This window comes from Mustelus asterias, chromosome 12 (genome assembly GCF_964213995.1).
Source record: "Mustelus asterias chromosome 12, sMusAst1.hap1.1, whole genome shotgun sequence".
Classification (NCBI taxonomy): Eukaryota; Metazoa; Chordata; class Chondrichthyes; order Carcharhiniformes; family Triakidae; genus Mustelus; species Mustelus asterias.
In genome coordinates, this window is record NC_135812.1 from 104,917,175 (window position 1) to 104,935,898 (window position 18,724).

General features: G+C 50.6%; 1 protein-coding gene across 4 annotated transcripts in view; it reads right to left on the minus strand.

The window, feature by feature from the left end:
* Positions 1-5,299, minus strand: part of prkcab (protein kinase C, alpha, b) — a 450,914-nt gene extending 445,615 nt beyond the window's left edge. For 3 of the 4 annotated variants that reach the window (XM_078225787.1, XM_078225789.1, XM_078225786.1), the window contains exons 1-2: positions 4,933-5,293; positions 4,267-4,298 (exon numbers count right to left, since the gene is read on the minus strand). In XM_078225787.1, coding sequence (XP_078081913.1) covers positions 4,267-4,298; positions 4,933-5,090 — 190 coding nt within the window. In that variant the 5' untranslated portion in view covers positions 5,091-5,293. Of the gene's footprint in view, positions 1-4,266; positions 4,299-4,932 lie in introns of all 4 variants that reach the window. The other variant, XM_078225790.1, reaches the window with a different exon arrangement.
* Positions 5,300-18,724: the final 13,425 nt, after the last annotated feature.

Consider the following 18,724-nt stretch of genomic DNA (forward strand, 5'->3'; position numbering starts at 1 on the left):
TAATAGTCTAGCGATAATACCACTAGGCCATCGCATCCCCATTGGGAGATCCTGGAGTTGCTGTGTGTGTGTGTGTGTGTGTGTGTGTGAGTGTTAAAGTTTTTTATGTCACTGAGAGCTTTACGACTCAAAGACAAAAGTGCGGCGTACTGTGTGCCACATTTCAGTCGATCTAAGAGTTCAGTGCCTGTCTCTCTGCCAAAGTCAAAGCAGCAAAGATCTAACAGCGACTTGGATTCCCTTCTCCCTGCATCAGAAGCGCACGACCCAGGTGGAAAGCGGCAGCTTTTCTCTGGTTCAGTGCGCACACAAACAGACCCCGAGCTCAAAATCAAAACCTGGCTGCGTCCGTGTGACAGGAAACCCCCCTCCTCCCCTCCCTCAGTGTATTCCTCCACTTCTACCCATGAAGACAGGAACAACATTCATGACGTCCCGAAGATAGAAGCAAATGCCTGCAGATGCTGGAATCTGACACCAAACCCGAAAATGCTGGAAAAATCTCTGGCAGCATCTGTGGAGAGAGAATAGAGCCAATTGGGTCATTCAGCTCGAAACATTGACTCTACTCTCTCTCCACAGATGCTGTCAGATCTGCTGAGATTTTCCAGCATTTTCTGTTTTTGATTCAAGACATGCCCCTTCTTGCATATCTTAGTAATAATGATCAGCATCCATTTCATTGAGTCATAGAATCCCTACAGCGCAGAAGGAGGTCATTCGGCCCATCAAGACTACATTAACTCTTCAACAGAGCATCTTACTCAGGCCCTATCCTCATAAACCCACACAATTACCATGGCTAATTCCCCTAACCTACACATCTTGGGACACTAAGGGTCAATTTGACATGGCCAATCCACCAAACCTACACATTTTTGGACTGTGGGAGGAAACCGGAGCACCCGGAGGAAACCCGCGCAGACACGAGGAGAACGTGCAAACTCCGCACAGACAGTGATCTAAGGCCGGGATTGAACCCCGGTCCCTGGCGCTGTGAGGCAGCGGTGCTAACCACTGTGCCACCCCAGCAGCGCCAGCGGGAGATACCCAGCAGGCTGGTTTGCATCTGAGCAGAAAGAACCAGCTCACTAAACCGGAACACAAACTGTTCTTTTTTCTCCCTCCACAAAAGCAGAGGAAATGAGAGTGAGGAAGTTCCTCTGCTTCGCCATCCTAGAAACTGATGTTTGAAGCAAGCTCAACTCAGCGGCACAGTGGCACAGTGGTTAGCACCGCTGCCTCACAGCACCAGGGACCCGGGTTCAATTCCTGGTTTGAGTCACCATCTGTGCGGAGTTTGCACGTTCTCCCCGTGTCTGCGTGGGTTTCCTCCGGGTGCTCCGGTTTCCTCTCACAGTCCAAAGATGTGCGGGTTAGGTGGATTGGCCATGCTAAGTTGCCCCTTAGTGTCAGGGGGAATAGCTAGGGTAAATACATGGGGTTATGGGTGGGATTGCGGTGGATGCAGATGCAATGGGCCGAATGGCCTCCTTCTGCACTGTAGGGATTCTATGATCTATGAACTCCTCTCATCCCCAGAACTTCCGATCACTTCATGTCTAAAGATCTGGCCATCACGGCCCTGACTTGACTCAGCAGCTGCGTCTCTGCAGCTCCAAGCAGCAGATCCCAGAAACTCCGGCTGTTTCTACATTTTCCCACTTTTACATTCGCGTTTTTATTTTTTTTCTTCAGTAGCTCAGAGCGTTATGATTACACACCCACAAAGCGGTGCAGCCTCAGTGGGTGACTGTCAACACAGTGAAGGGGCCAGATCTCGCAGAGTGGTACCTTACAGCCAGGGACAGGCTCCAGGTGGCTGTGTTATCAGACGTTATGTTATGAAGTGGAAATGGTCGAGACCTTCAAGTTTTTAGGTGTCCAGATCACCAACAACCTGTCCTGGACCCTCCACGCTGATGCTATAGTTAAGAAAGCCCACCAACGCCTCTCCTTTCTCAGGAGGCTAAGGAAATTTGGCACGTCCGCTACGATTCTTACCAATTTTAACAGATGCACCATAGAAAGCATCTTTTCTGGATTTTTCACAGTTTGGTATGGCTCCTGCTCTGACCCAGACCGCAAGAAACTATAAAGGGTCGTGAACAAAGTCCAGTCCATCACTCAAACCAGCCTCCCATCCATTGACACTGTCTACACTTCCCACGGCCTCGGAAAAGCAGCCAGCATAATCAAGGACCCCACGCACCCCCCGGACATTCTCTCTTCCACTTTCTTCCGTTGGGAAAAAGATACCAGCTGTGGGAGGAAGAGCACCCGGAAGAAACCCACCAACTCAAGAACAGCTTCTTCCCGGCTGCCATCAGACTTCTGAATGGACCTACCTTACATTAAGTTGATCATTCTCCACACCCTCGCTATGACTGTAACACTGCATTCTGCACCCTATCCTTTCCTTCTCCCGTATGTATTCTATGAACAGTATGGTTTTGTCTGTATAACACGCAAGAAACAGTGCATTCCACTGTATCCCAATACACGTGGCAATAATAAATCAAATCAGTAGCGTCCAGCAAAAATAAAAGCTTTCTCTGAATCTGGGGCCACAGTTGCTGTCTCACTGGGCACTGCGGCTAAACTGTGGCCTATTAGCACAGAACCGGCTGACTTGCAATTGAGGAGACAAGGGAGTCATAAAAAGGAAACAATTGTTAGGTAAAAGGGAAACAAGTAATTGTCATATCTGCCTGGAAACTCCCACTGCAGTAGCAATACCCACTGTTACAATTTCGGTGAGTAACATTTCCTTAAACAGAAAGCTCCAGCTCAGAATCGCTACTGAACCACACCACACCGTACATCCCTGCCACCAAACAGCCTGGGGGCTCCCGTCAACGGAGCAACTGGCTCACGGGGCAAATGTCACTTGCAACCTCAAAACAGAAAATGCAAGTCTGCAAACACACACAAACAAGGGAGGTTTGTATGTCAGAGAACAACAGTTAAAAGGAGTGGGCCACAAGTCTGCAAGGAACGCTGTCTGAACAGGCCGTGTTTTTACTTAGAAATGCATTCCTTAGTTACGTAGGAAGGATTGTAGCCGAGATTGAACTGAGGATAAGCTTCCAAGCTCCAAACTGCACTGTGTGTGTGTGTATGCATTAGACAGAGAAAACAGAAATAGTGCTAACATCAATCCTACACAGGGCATTCGCCCGAGGTGGTCACACATCTCATTAGAAAGATGCAAATTGCAAGTTTTCCAGGAAACATTATTTTTGTTTAACTCAAGGAGAGAAAGCTGTTTTTTTTTTACACTGCAGGAGACTCTCATAACATTCAGAACACAAGGTCGGGAAAGGGAAACACACAGATGGGCCAGTGTAACATTTCAAAAGTTACAGAATGCAATCCCGAAGCAATCGGAGAAGCTTTGGATTCCTCACACTGAGAATTAGCCAGAGCATCAGGGCTTGCCTCTGGCCGGCTGACTTCAAGCAGGCTGACTTCACCAGCTCAGTAAGGAGGGAGGCTGCTTCTATCAAAGGGCCTAAAAGATACAGAACCTCGGATTGACACATTGTGACACTGCAAGTCTTCCTAGCGGAATAGAAGCCACCCGGAGACTTTCCGACTCATTCACACTTTCCAAAGCACCTCACCCTGACTCCCGTCCACATCATGAACACACAGCCCCATCTCCAATAGAGTGTGACCCAGTCAGAGGGGCTGTGCACGCTGTAACTGTAATGAAAGGATAGAGGGGCTGGCACGTCCCTACCAAACACACACTCCAAATGGGTAAAACATACCAAGCTCCTAGAATGAGGGGCAGACAGGGGGGGGGGGGAATCAAACTCTCTGGACACAGATCTCACCGAGTCTAACTAACACTGACAGCCACAACAACGAGAAGCTTGTGTATTAAAAGCATAAAGTCACGACTTCCTCAATCTCGCCGCGTATCGATTGAATAAACACCATGTTAAAACTGAAAGCAAAGCACCCAGCACTGGAGAAACTCCACACTGTGTTCCAGGTAAGATGCAATAGTTGTGTTGAGTTTATAACAGGGGATGGTATAGTTCTCCCTCTTTCTCTCTGGTTACCAGTTTCCCTATTGCCCCACTCACACCCCCCGACCCTCCCAGCAGCTCTCTCCATCCAGTTCCCTCCCCCTCCAACACACACACACACAGAAAGCCACAAGTGTGGGAAAGAAATCAGCTTCTTGCAGAGACACCCCCCTCACTCCCCCAGCTCCCTCCCTACTCACAGACACATTGAGATACTCTCACCTACCTTGACACTGGAAGCCCTGTTTACCAAATCCCCTGCAATCAAAACACAAACCACAAGCATTAGGGCAAAGGAACACAGAAATTTATAAATAACCCCCTCAACACACACAAACACTCACAAGGCCGACAGTTAAAAAACAGCGACAGGATTAAGAAAACAGGAGGAGAATCAGGAAACACAGAGAATCAAACGTCACAAAAATATTATGAAACAAAATTAGATCAGGAAGCAAAACAGAACCAGGGTGAAAAAGGGAAGGAGAAAGAATGAGAGAGAGAGAGAAATAGCAGAAAGATCCAGAGAGACAGAGAGAGTGAGAGAAAAGATCCAGAGAGAGAGAGACAGAGAGTGAGAGAGACCCAGAGATGAAAATATCCAGAGAGAGAAGGGGACAGGGAAGGTGAGGTGAAGCAAGGACTGTGGTGAGGGAGAGGTCGGCAGAGTTTGGGGGAAGTTTGGGTGTGGGGACAGTTTGGAGTTTGTGGGGAGGGGGTTTGGGGAGTTGCAGAGTTTGGGGAAAGTTTGGACAGTTACAGGGTGAGTTTGGGGTGGGAGGGGGTTTGGGGAAAGTTTAGGGACTGGGAGGGTCGCAGGGTAAGTTTGGGGGGGTTGGTGGAGGGGGGTTTTGCCAGGGTGGGGTACACACACACACTCTGTCTCACTCACCAGATGAAGTCGGTGCAGTGGCTGCAGAATGTGGGCTGTTTGAAGAAGCGGGCGGTGAATTTATGATCCTTCACCTCGCACACATTCTTCTGCCGCAGGGCTCCCTGGCGGGCGAACCGATTGACGGTCTCGCCACCCTCACCCTCCGCATCGGCCATCTTCCTCGCAAAGAGTGAATAAAAGCACTGGACACCTCCCTGCACACACACCCCCACCCACACACACAGCCACCCCCACCCACACACTCAACACTGCAGCGAGCGGCCGGGGCTGAGTGAGGGGTGGCCGGGACCGAACCCTCGCCCTTTATCAGCGGCGGGAGCTCCGCCCGGCAGCAGCCGCAGCGTCAGAGACACAGCCTGTCAGAGCGGGGCAGGCCGGCAGCTCAACACCGCCCCCTGCTGCTGGCCGGTCCGCCTGCAGCGCCACGGGCACCGCGCAGCCCACATGCACTGCCCGGACAGCACTGCCCACACAGCACATACACTACCCACACAGCACATACACTACCCACACAGCACATACACTGCCCACACAGCATACACTGCCCACACAGCATACACTGCCCACACAGCACATACACTGCCCACACAGCACATACACTGCCCACACAGCACATACACTGCCCACACAGCACATACACTGCCCACACAGCACATACACTGCCCACACAGCACATACACTGCCCACACAGCACATACACTGCCCACACAGCACATACACTGCCCACACAGCACATACACTGCCCACACAGCACATACACTGCCCACACAGCACATACACTGCCCACACAGCACATACACTGCCCACACAGCACATACACTACCCACACAGCACATACACTGCCCACACAGCACATACACTGCCCACACAGCATACACTGCCCACACAGCATACACTGCCCACACAGCATACACTGCCCACACAGCACATACACTGCCCACACAGCACATACACTGCCCACACAGCACTGCCCACACAGCATACACTGCCCACACAGCACATACACTGCCCACACAGCACTGCCCACACAGCATACACTGCCCACACAGCACATACACTGCCCACACAGCATACACTGCCCACACAGCACATACACTGCCCACACAGCACATACACTACCCACACAGCACATACACTGCCCACACAGCACATACACTGCCCACACAGCACATACACTGCCCACACAGCACATACACTGCCCACACAGCACTGCCCACACAGCATACACTGCCCACACAGCACATACACTGCCCACACAGCATACACTGCCCACACAGCACATACACTGCCCACACAGCACATACACTACCCACACAGCACATACACTACCCACGCAGCATACACTGCCCACACAGCACATACACTACCCACACAGCACATACACTGCCCACACAGCACATACACTGCCCACACAGCACATACACTGCCCACACAGCACATACACTGCCCACACAGCACATACACTGCCCACACAGCACAGCACTACCCACACAGCACATACACTGCCCACACAGCACAGCACTACCCACACAGCACTGCACTACCCACACAGCACATACACTGCCCACACAGCACAGCACTACCCACACAGCACATACACTACCCACACAGCACATACACTGCCCACACAGCACATACACTGCCCACACAGCACAGCACTACCCACACAGCACATACACTGCCCACACAGCACATACACTGCCCACACAGCACATACACTACCCACACAGCACATACACTACCCACACAGCACAGCACTAACCACACAGCACATACACTACCCACACAGCACATACACTACCCACACAGCACATACACTGCCCACACAGCACAGCACTACCCACACAGCACTGCACTACCCACACAGCACATACACTACCCACACAGCACATACACTGCCCACACAGCACAGCACTACCCACACAGCACATACACTACCCACACAGCACATACACTGCCCACACAGCACATACACTGCCCACACAGCACATACACTACCCACACAGCACATACACTACCCACACAGCACAGCACTACCCACACAGCACATACACTGCCCACACAGCACATACACTGCCCACACAGCATACACTGCCCACACAGCACATACACTGCCCACACAGCACATACACTGCCCACACAGCACATACACTGCCCACACAACACATACACTGCCCACACAGCACATACACTGCCCACACAGCACATACACTGCCCACACAGCACATACACTGCCCACACAGCACATACACTACCCACACAGCACATACACTACCCACACAGCACATACACTACCCACACAGCACATACACTGCCCACACAACACATACACTGCCCACACAGCACATACACTGCCCACACAGCACATACACTGCCCACACAGCACTGCCCACACAGCACATACACTACCCACACAGCACATACACTGCCCACACAGCACTGCCCACACAGCACATACACTGCCCACACAGCACATACACTACCCACACAGCACATACACTGCCCACACAGCACATACACTGCCCACACAGCACATACACTACCCACACAGCACATACACTGCCCACACAGCACATACACTGCCCACACAGCACATACACTACCCACACAGCACATACACTGCCCACACAGCACTGCCCACACAGCACATACACTGCCCACACAGCACATACACTGCCCACACAGCACATACACTGCCCACACAGCACATACACTACCCACACAGCACATACACTGCCCACACAGCACTGCCCACACAGCACATACACTGCCCACACAGCACTGCCCACACAGCACATACACTACCCACACAGCACATACACTGCCCACACAGCACATACACTGCCCACACAGCACATACACTGCCCACACAGCACATACACTACCCACACAGCACATACACTGCCCACACAGCACAGCACTGCCCACACAGCATACACTGCCCACACAACACATACACTGCCCACACAGCACATACACTACCCACACAGCACATACACTGCCCACACAGCACTGCCCACACAGCACATACACTGCCCACACAGCACTGCCCACACAGCACATACACTGCCCACACAGCACATACACTACCCACACAGCACATACACTACCCACACAGCACATACACTGCCCACACAGCACATACACTGCCCACACAGCACTGCCCACACAGCACATACACTACCCACACAGCACATACACTACCCACACAGCACATACACTACCCACACAGCACATACACTACCCACACAGCACATACACTACCCACACAGCACATACACTACCCACACAGCACATACACTGCCCACACAGCACATACACTACCCACACAGCACATACACTACCCACACAGCACATACACTACCCACACAGCACATACACTGCCCACACAGCACATACACTGCCCACACAGCACTGCCCACACAGCACATACACTGCCCACACAGCACATACACTACCCACACAGCACATACACTACCCACACAGCACATACACTACCCACACAGCACATACACTGCCCACACAGCACAGCACTGCCCACACAGCATACACTGCCCACACAACACATACACTGCCCACACAGCACATACACTGCCCACACAGCACTGCCCACACAGCACATACACTACCCACACAGCACATACACTGCCCACACAGCACTGCCCACACAGCACATACACTGCCCACACAGCACATACACTACCCACACAGCACATACACTGCCCACACAGCACATACACTGCCCACACAGCACATACACTGCCCACACAGCACATACACTGCCCACACAGCACATACACTGCCCACACAGCACATACACTACCCACACAGCACATACACTGCCCACACAGCACATACACTGCCCACACAGCATACACTGCCCACACAGCATACACTGCCCACACAGCATACACTGCCCACACAGCACATACACTGCCCACACAGCACATACACTGCCCACACAGCACTGCCCACACAGCATACACTGCCCACACAGCACATACACTGCCCACACAGCACTGCCCACACAGCATAGACTGCCCACACAGCACATACACTGCCCACACAGCATACACTGCCCACACAGCACATACACTGCCCACACAGCACATACACTACCCACACAGCACATACACTGCCCACACAGCACATACACTGCCCACACAGCACATACACTGCCCACACAGCACATACACTGCCCACACAGCACTGCCCACACAGCATACACTGCCCACACAGCACATACACTGCCCACACAGCATACACTGCCCACACAGCACATACACTGCCCACACAGCACATACACTACCCACACAGCACATACACTACCCACGCAGCATACACTGCCCACACAGCACATACACTACCCACACAGCACATACACTGCCCACACAGCACATACACTGCCCACACAGCACATACACTGCCCACACAGCACATACACTGCCCACACAGCACATACACTGCCCACACAGCACAGCACTACCCACACAGCACATACACTGCCCACACAGCACAGCACTACCCACACAGCACTGCACTACCCACACAGCACATACACTGCCCACACAGCACAGCACTACCCACACAGCACATACACTACCCACACAGCACATACACTGCCCACACAGCACATACACTGCCCACACAGCACAGCACTACCCACACAGCACATACACTGCCCACACAGCACATACACTGCCCACACAGCACATACACTACCCACACAGCACATACACTACCCACACAGCACAGCACTAACCACACAGCACATACACTACCCACACAGCACATACACTACCCACACAGCACATACACTGCCCACACAGCACAGCACTACCCACACAGCACTGCACTACCCACACAGCACATACACTACCCACACAGCACATACACTGCCCACACAGCACAGCACTACCCACACAGCACATACACTACCCACACAGCACATACACTGCCCACACAGCACATACACTGCCCACACAGCACATACACTACCCACACAGCACATACACTACCCACACAGCACAGCACTACCCACACAGCACATACACTGCCCACACAGCACATACACTGCCCACACAGCATACACTGCCCACACAGCACATACACTGCCCACACAGCACATACACTGCCCACACAGCACATACACTGCCCACACAACACATACACTGCCCACACAGCACATACACTGCCCACACAGCACATACACTGCCCACACAGCACATACACTGCCCACACAGCACATACACTACCCACACAGCACATACACTACCCACACAGCACATACACTACCCACACAGCACATACACTGCCCACACAACACATACACTGCCCACACAGCACATACACTGCCCACACAGCACATACACTGCCCACACAGCACTGCCCACACAGCACATACACTACCCACACAGCACATACACTGCCCACACAGCACTGCCCACACAGCACATACACTGCCCACACAGCACATACACTACCCACACAGCACATACACTGCCCACACAGCACATACACTGCCCACACAGCACATACACTACCCACACAGCACATACACTGCCCACACAGCACATACACTGCCCACACAGCACATACACTACCCACACAGCACATACACTGCCCACACAGCACTGCCCACACAGCACATACACTGCCCACACAGCACATACACTGCCCACACAGCACATACACTGCCCACACAGCACATACACTACCCACACAGCACATACACTGCCCACACAGCACTGCCCACACAGCACATACACTGCCCACACAGCACTGCCCACACAGCACATACACTACCCACACAGCACATACACTGCCCACACAGCACATACACTGCCCACACAGCACATACACTGCCCACACAGCACATACACTACCCACACAGCACATACACTGCCCACACAGCACAGCACTGCCCACACAGCATACACTGCCCACACAACACATACACTGCCCACACAGCACATACACTACCCACACAGCACATACACTGCCCACACAGCACTGCCCACACAGCACATACACTGCCCACACAGCACTGCCCACACAGCACATACACTGCCCACACAGCACATACACTACCCACACAGCACATACACTACCCACACAGCACATACACTGCCCACACAGCACATACACTGCCCACACAGCACTGCCCACACAGCACATACACTACCCACACAGCACATACACTACCCACACAGCACATACACTACCCACACAGCACATACACTACCCACACAGCACATACACTACCCACACAGCACATACACTACCCACACAGCACATACACTGCCCACACAGCACATACACTACCCACACAGCACATACACTACCCACACAGCACATACACTACCCACACAGCACATACACTGCCCACACAGCACATACACTGCCCACACAGCACTGCCCACACAGCACATACACTGCCCACACAGCACATACAATACCCACACAGCACATACACTACCCACACAGCACATACACTACCCACACAGCACATACACTGCCCACACAGCACAGCACTGCCCACACAGCATACACTGCCCACACAACACATACACTGCCCACACAGCACATACACTGCCCACACAGCACTGCCCACACAGCACATACACTACCCACACAGCACATACACTGCCCACACAGCACTGCCCACACAGCACATACACTGCCCACACAGCACATACACTACCCACACAGCACATACACTGCCCACACAGCACATACACTGCCCACACAGCACATACACTGCCCACACAGCACATACACTGCCCACACAGCACATACACTGCCCACACAGCACATACACTACCCACACAGCACATACACTGCCCACACAGCACATACACTACCCACACAGCACATACACTGCCCACACAGCATACACTGCCCACACAGCACATACACTGCCCACACAGCACTGCCCACACAGCACATACACTGCCCACACAGCACATACACTGCCCACACAGCACTGCCCACACAGCACATACACTGCCCACACAGCATACACTGCCCACACAGCACATACACTGCCCACACAGCACTGCCCACACAGCACATACACTACCCACACAGCACATACACTACCCACACAGCACATACACTGCCCACACAGCACATACACTACCCACACAGCACATACACTGCCCACACAGCACATACACTGCCCACACAGCACATACACTGCCCACACAGCACATACACTACCCACACAGCACATACACTGCCCACACAGCACATACACTGCCCACACAGCACTGCCCACACAGCACATACACTACCCACACAGCACTGCCCACACAGCACATACACTACCCACACAGCACATACACTACCCACACAGCACTGCCCACACAGCACATACACTGCCCACACAGCACATACACTGCCCACACAGCACATACACTACCCACACAGCACATACACTGCCCACACAGCACATACACTGCCCACACAGCACATACACTACCCACACAGCACATACACTGCCCACACAGCACTGCCCACACAGCACATACACTGCCCACACAGCACTGCCCACACAGCACAGCACTGCCCACACAGCACATATACTACCCACACAGCACATACACTACCCACACAGCACTACACTGCCCACATACATACTGCACTGGCACAGCACTGCCCACACAGCACTACACTGCCCACATACATACTGCACTGGCACAGCACTGCCCACACACTGCACTGCCCACAGCACTGCACTGCCCCCTCCCCCCCCCACACACACACACATTGCACTGCCCACACACACTGCCCCCACGCACACACACACGCATACACTGCCCACACACACTGCATTACCTACTGCATTGCCCCACGCACACGCACACTGTACTGTCACAGCACTGCCCACACACTGCACTGGCACTGCGCTGCCCACACACACTGCCCACACACACTGCACTGCCCACACACACTGCCCACACACACTGCACTGCCCACACACACTGCCCACACACACTGCACTGCCCACACACACTGCACTGCCCACACACACTGCACTGCCCACACACTGCCCATTTACACTGCCCACACACACACACTGCCCACACACACTGCACTGCCCACACACACTGCACTGCCCACACACACTGCACTGCCCACACACTGCCCATTTACACTGCCCACACACACACACTGCCCACACACACTGCACTGTCTCCCCCACATCCCACACACATACACACTGCCACCCCCCCCCCCCCTCCCCCCCCGGACCCACACACACACACTGCGGTACACATTTACCAATGATTCCCATCTTCAATTGGATGGTAGATTACCAGGTGAGTGCTAACACTCGCTTCTCTTTTGATTTTCCAACCAGGCGAGTTCCATTACTCAAAAACATGAAATGCTGGAAAATCTCAACAGGTCTGGCAGTAGGTCCATAGAGAGAAAGTGGAGATATTCAAAACGTTGGCTATGTTCTCTCTCCACAGACACTGTCAGACCTGCTGGGATTTTCCTGTATTTCCTGTTTGTTGTTTCAGATTCCAGCATCCGCAGTATTTTGCTTTAATCTTCGAGTTCCATGACTCAATGCTCACTGGAGTTTCAAATGCCACCACAACTGACACTGGCATATCAACATTTAGACTGGCTTACAACAAGTATACCGTACTTGCCCACACAGTGTATTCACCCATATACACAGTACATGCAAACATCCATTCCTTTCAGGAATTAAACACCGTCACCCTCACACAAACACATGCACACACACACAAACATGCACACACACGCACAAACATGCACACACACACACTCACAGACACGCACACACACTCACACACAGACACGCACACACGCACACAAACACACGCACACACGCGCACACAAACACACGCACACACTCACAGACATGCACACACACACACGCAAACACGCACACACACACTCACAGACACGCACACACACACACACACAGACACGCACACACGCGCACACACGCACACAAACACACGCACACACACACACAAACACGCACACACACTCACAGACACGCACACACACACACGCGCACACACGCACACACACATACACGCACATGCGCACACACACACACGCATACACACACGCACATACACGCACATGCACACACACACACGCATACACACACACACATGCACACACACGCACACATGCACACACATGCACACACACACACGCACACACACACACATGCACACACACATGCACACACACACACACGCACGCACACGCATGCACAGGAAAAGCAGCCCAATCATGGATGAGGAAAGAAGAAGTTAAAAAAAGAAACTTATGATGCTGCTAGAAACAGTTGAGAATCGACAATTGGGAATGCAATCTGAAAAGGGTGGGCAAATTGGGATGGAATAGAATTAAAACCAGCGGGAAATATCAAATGGATAATAAGAGCTTCTACAGGTATACAAAAAGGGAGAGATTAGCGACTGTGAACACGCCCTTAGAGGCCGAGACAGGAGAAATCATAATGTGGAACCACAAAAACAGCAGAGTCATTAAATAAATAGCCTCAAACAAAAACAGAAAATGCTGGAAAATCTCAGCAGGTCTGACAGCATCTGTGGAGAGAGAATAGAGCCAACGTTTCGAGTCTGGGTGACCCTTGGACAGAGAATATTTTGCCTCTGTCTCCACAGAAGAAAACAAGCCAAAAAAAAAAAATCAGATCTTAGTGGGGGAAACTGAGGAAAGCGAGGATCTTAAAGTAATTAATATCAGACAAAAAGGAGATGGTGAAATTGGCGCAGGTGGAATTCACCAAACCCCACAGAAGCTGCAGACTACAAGCTTGGGTTTTAGAACAGATCATAGAATTATAGATTCATAGAATCTACAGTGCAGAAGGAGGCCATTTGGCCCATCGACAACAATCCCACCCTGGTCCTATCCCAGTAACGCCACATATTTACCCTCCTACTGATAATAAGGGGCAATTTATCATGACCAATCAATCGAACCTGCACATCTTTGGAGTGGCTACAGAGATAGTGGATGAATTGATTTTAGTATTCATTGGATTCTAAAATGTCCCTCTAATAACTTTGAAGGTGATTTGTTGTGGCTTCAAGTTATGAAGTGTTTATTACCAACAATATTTATATATGTACAAACAAGAGTCTGACAGAACTGCAATACACGCCCACTCTCTCCTCCACCCTGGCTCCAACTGAGGTTCCTCCCTTGCTCCCGATTGGCTCAGCTTCCCGCTCTGCCTCTCCATTGAGTCTGGCCCAATCACATCACGATGTGGAGATGCCGGCGTTGGACTGGGGTAAACACAGTAAGAAGTTTAACAACACCAGGTTAAAGTCCAACAGGTTTATTTGGTAGCAAAAGCCAATCACATCACCACAGGCCGGCACGTTGGCACAGTGGTTAGCATTGCTGCCTCACAGTGCCAGGGACCTGGGTTCGATTCCCGGCTTGGGTCACTGTCTGTGTGGAGTCTGCAGAATTCTCCCCGTGTTTGCGTGGGTTTCCTCCGGGTGCTCCAGTTTCCTCCCACAGTCCAAAGATGTGCGGGTTAGGTGGATTGGCCACGCTGAATTGCCCCTTAGTATCAGAGGGACTAGCTAGGGTAGATGCATGGGGTTATGAGGTGGGATTGTGGTCGGTGCAGACTTGATGGGCTGAATGGCCTCTTTCTGCACTGTAGGATTTCTATCATTCCATCACATGGCCCTCAGGGATCACCCCCTTAAAGGGGCCATGCTGCCACAGTCCATGTGATTTACAAGGTCGCAAATGTAACCCCACAGCTGAAGAAAGGAGAGCGAGAAAACATGGAACTGCTGGTTAGTTAACCTGACATCAACAGTCAGGAAAGTTAGAGAACCCATTATTAATGATGTGGTAATGGAACGCTTGAAAGAACACAATATGATTAGACAGAGTCATCACAGATTTATACAAAGAAAATGATGCTTGACAAATCTTAAAGGTTAGTTATTAGTCACAAGTAAGGCTTACATTAACACTGCAATGAAGTTACTGTGAAATTCCCCTTCTGAACTTTTTGAGATGAAGGCATTACTGGCAAGTCCAGCAATTATTGCCCCTCCCCAATTGCCCTTGAGAAGGTGGTGGGGCGCAGTTTTGAACCTCTGCTGTCTATATGGTGTGTGCAGTTAGAAAAGGATTCTCAGAATTCAGCAACATTGAAGGAACGGTGATTTAGTTCCAGATCAGCATGGTATAGTGGCCTGGAGGGAAACTTGCAGGTGGTGCTGCTCCCGTGCATCTGCTGCCCTTGTCCTTCTAGCTGGTAGAGGTCACACATATTGGAAGATGCTGTCAAAGGAGCCGTGGCAGGTTGCTGTACTCCCTCTTGTAGATGGTACACACTGCTGCCACTGTGCCCTGGTGGTGAAGGGGGTGGGTGTTTAAGATGATGGACAGGGTGTCGATCACCACCTTTGATGGCGTTAAGCTTGTTGAGCATTATTGGAGCTGCACACTCCATCACACTCTTTACCTGTGCTTTGTAGATAGTAGATGATGTGGAGATGCCAGTGTTGGACTGGGGTAAGCACAGTAAGAAGTCTCACAACACCAGGTTAAAGTCCAATAGGTTTATTTGGTAGCACGAGCTTTCAGAGCGCTGCTCCTTCATCAGGTGAGTGCAGGATTTGGTTCACAAGCAGGGCATATATAGACACAAACTCAATTACAAGATAATGATTGGAATACGAGTCTTAACAGGTAATCAAGTCTTTACAGGGACAAACAATGCGAGTGGGGAAAGGGTTAAGTACATTTTGAAGAGTACAGTTTAACCTGTACTTAACCCTCTCTCCACTCGCATTGTCTGTACCTGTAAAGACTTGATTACCTGTTAAGATTTGCATTATCTTGCAATTGAGCTTGTGTCTATATATGCCCCATTTGTGATCCAAATCTTGCACTCACCTGATGAAGGAGTGACGCTCCGAAAGCTCGTGCTACCAAATAAACCTGTTGGACTTTAACCTGGTGTCGCGAGACTTCTTATTGTAGATGGTGGACAAGCTTTGGGGAATCAGGTGATTTATTCGCTGCAGAATTCCTACTTTTCGACCTGCTCTTGTAGCCAGAGTATTTAAATGTCTCGTCCAGTTCAGTGTCTGCTCACTAGTGACCTGTAGTCCCACCCCAGGATGTTGGGGAGCTTAGCAATGGTTGTGCTGTTGGGCATCAAATGGAGATGGCTAGATTTTCTTTTGTTGGAAATGCTTATTGTTTGGAAGCTGTGTGCCGCTAATGCTATCTGTCATTTATTAACCCAATGTTGAATGAGGTCCAGATCTCAATGCAGGTGGACACAGACTGTTTCAGTAGCTGAAGAGATGAGGGTGCAACTTGCAAGTTACAGGAGGAGAAACCAGTGGGTTTGGTATATTTGAACTTTCAAAAGCTATTTGATAAGGTGCCTCACAAGATTAGGCTTCATGTGATTGGGGGTAATATATTCTCATGGATTGAGGATTGATTAATGGCCAGAAAACTGAGAGTAGGAACAAATGGGTAATTTTCAGGTTGGCAGTTTGTAACTAGTCAGATGCTGCAAAGATCATGGCTTGAATGTCAGCTATTTACAATCTATGTCAATAATTTAGATGAGGGGACTGTGAGTATTCAATCCAATTTTGATGGTGATACAAAACTAAGTATGAAAGGAAGCAGTTCACAGGAGCTTCAAGTTTTTAGGTGTCCAGATCACCATGAACCTGTCCTGGTCCCCCCCATGCCGACACTATAGTTACGAAAGCCCACCAACGCCTCTACTTTCTCAGAAGACTAAGGAAATTTGGCATGTCAGCTACGACTCTCACCAACTTTTACAGATGCACCATAGAAAGCATTCTTTCTGGTTGTATCACAGCTTGGTATGGTTCCTGCTCTGCCCAAGACCGCAAGAAACTACAAAAAGACGTGAATGTAGCCCAATCCATCACACAAATCAGCCTCCTATCCATTGACTGGCAAAGCAGCCAGCATAATTAAGGGCCCCACGCCCCCTGACGTACTCTCTTCCACCTTCTTCCATCGGGAAAAAGATACAAATGTCTGAGGTCACATACCAACCGACTCAAGAACAGTTTCTTCCCTGCTGCCATCAGACTTTCGAATGGACCTACCTCGCACTAAGTTGATCTTTCACTACAGCTTAGCTATGACAGTAACGTTACATTCTGCGCTCTCTCCTTTCTTTCTCTATGAACGGTATGCTTTGTCTGTAAAACGTGCAAGAAACAATATTTTTCACTGTAAACTCATGCATGTTACAATAATAAATCAAATCAAATCAAATATAAACAGCACAGTAGCACAGTGGTTAGCACTGCTGCTTCACAGCACCAGAGACCCGGGTTCGATTCTCGGCTTAGGTCACTGTCTGTGCGGAGTTTGCACGTTCTACCCGTGTCTGTGTGGATTTCCTCCGGGTGCTCCAGTTTCCTCCCACATTCTGAAAAAATGTGCATTGATCCGAACAGGCGCCAGACTGTGGCCACTAGGGGAATTTCACAGTAATTTCATTGCAGTGTTAATGTAAGCCTTACTTGTGACTAATAAATAAACATTAAATTATATGGATATAAACTGGTTAAGTGATTGGGAAAGAAGGTGAGAGATGGATGATAATGTGGGGAACGGTGAAATGATCCACTTTTATATGAAGAATAGAAAAGCAAAATATTTTGTAAAAGGGAAGAGCTTGGGAAATCGCAATTGTGTGTACTTGAAGCAGCATATTCTGTCT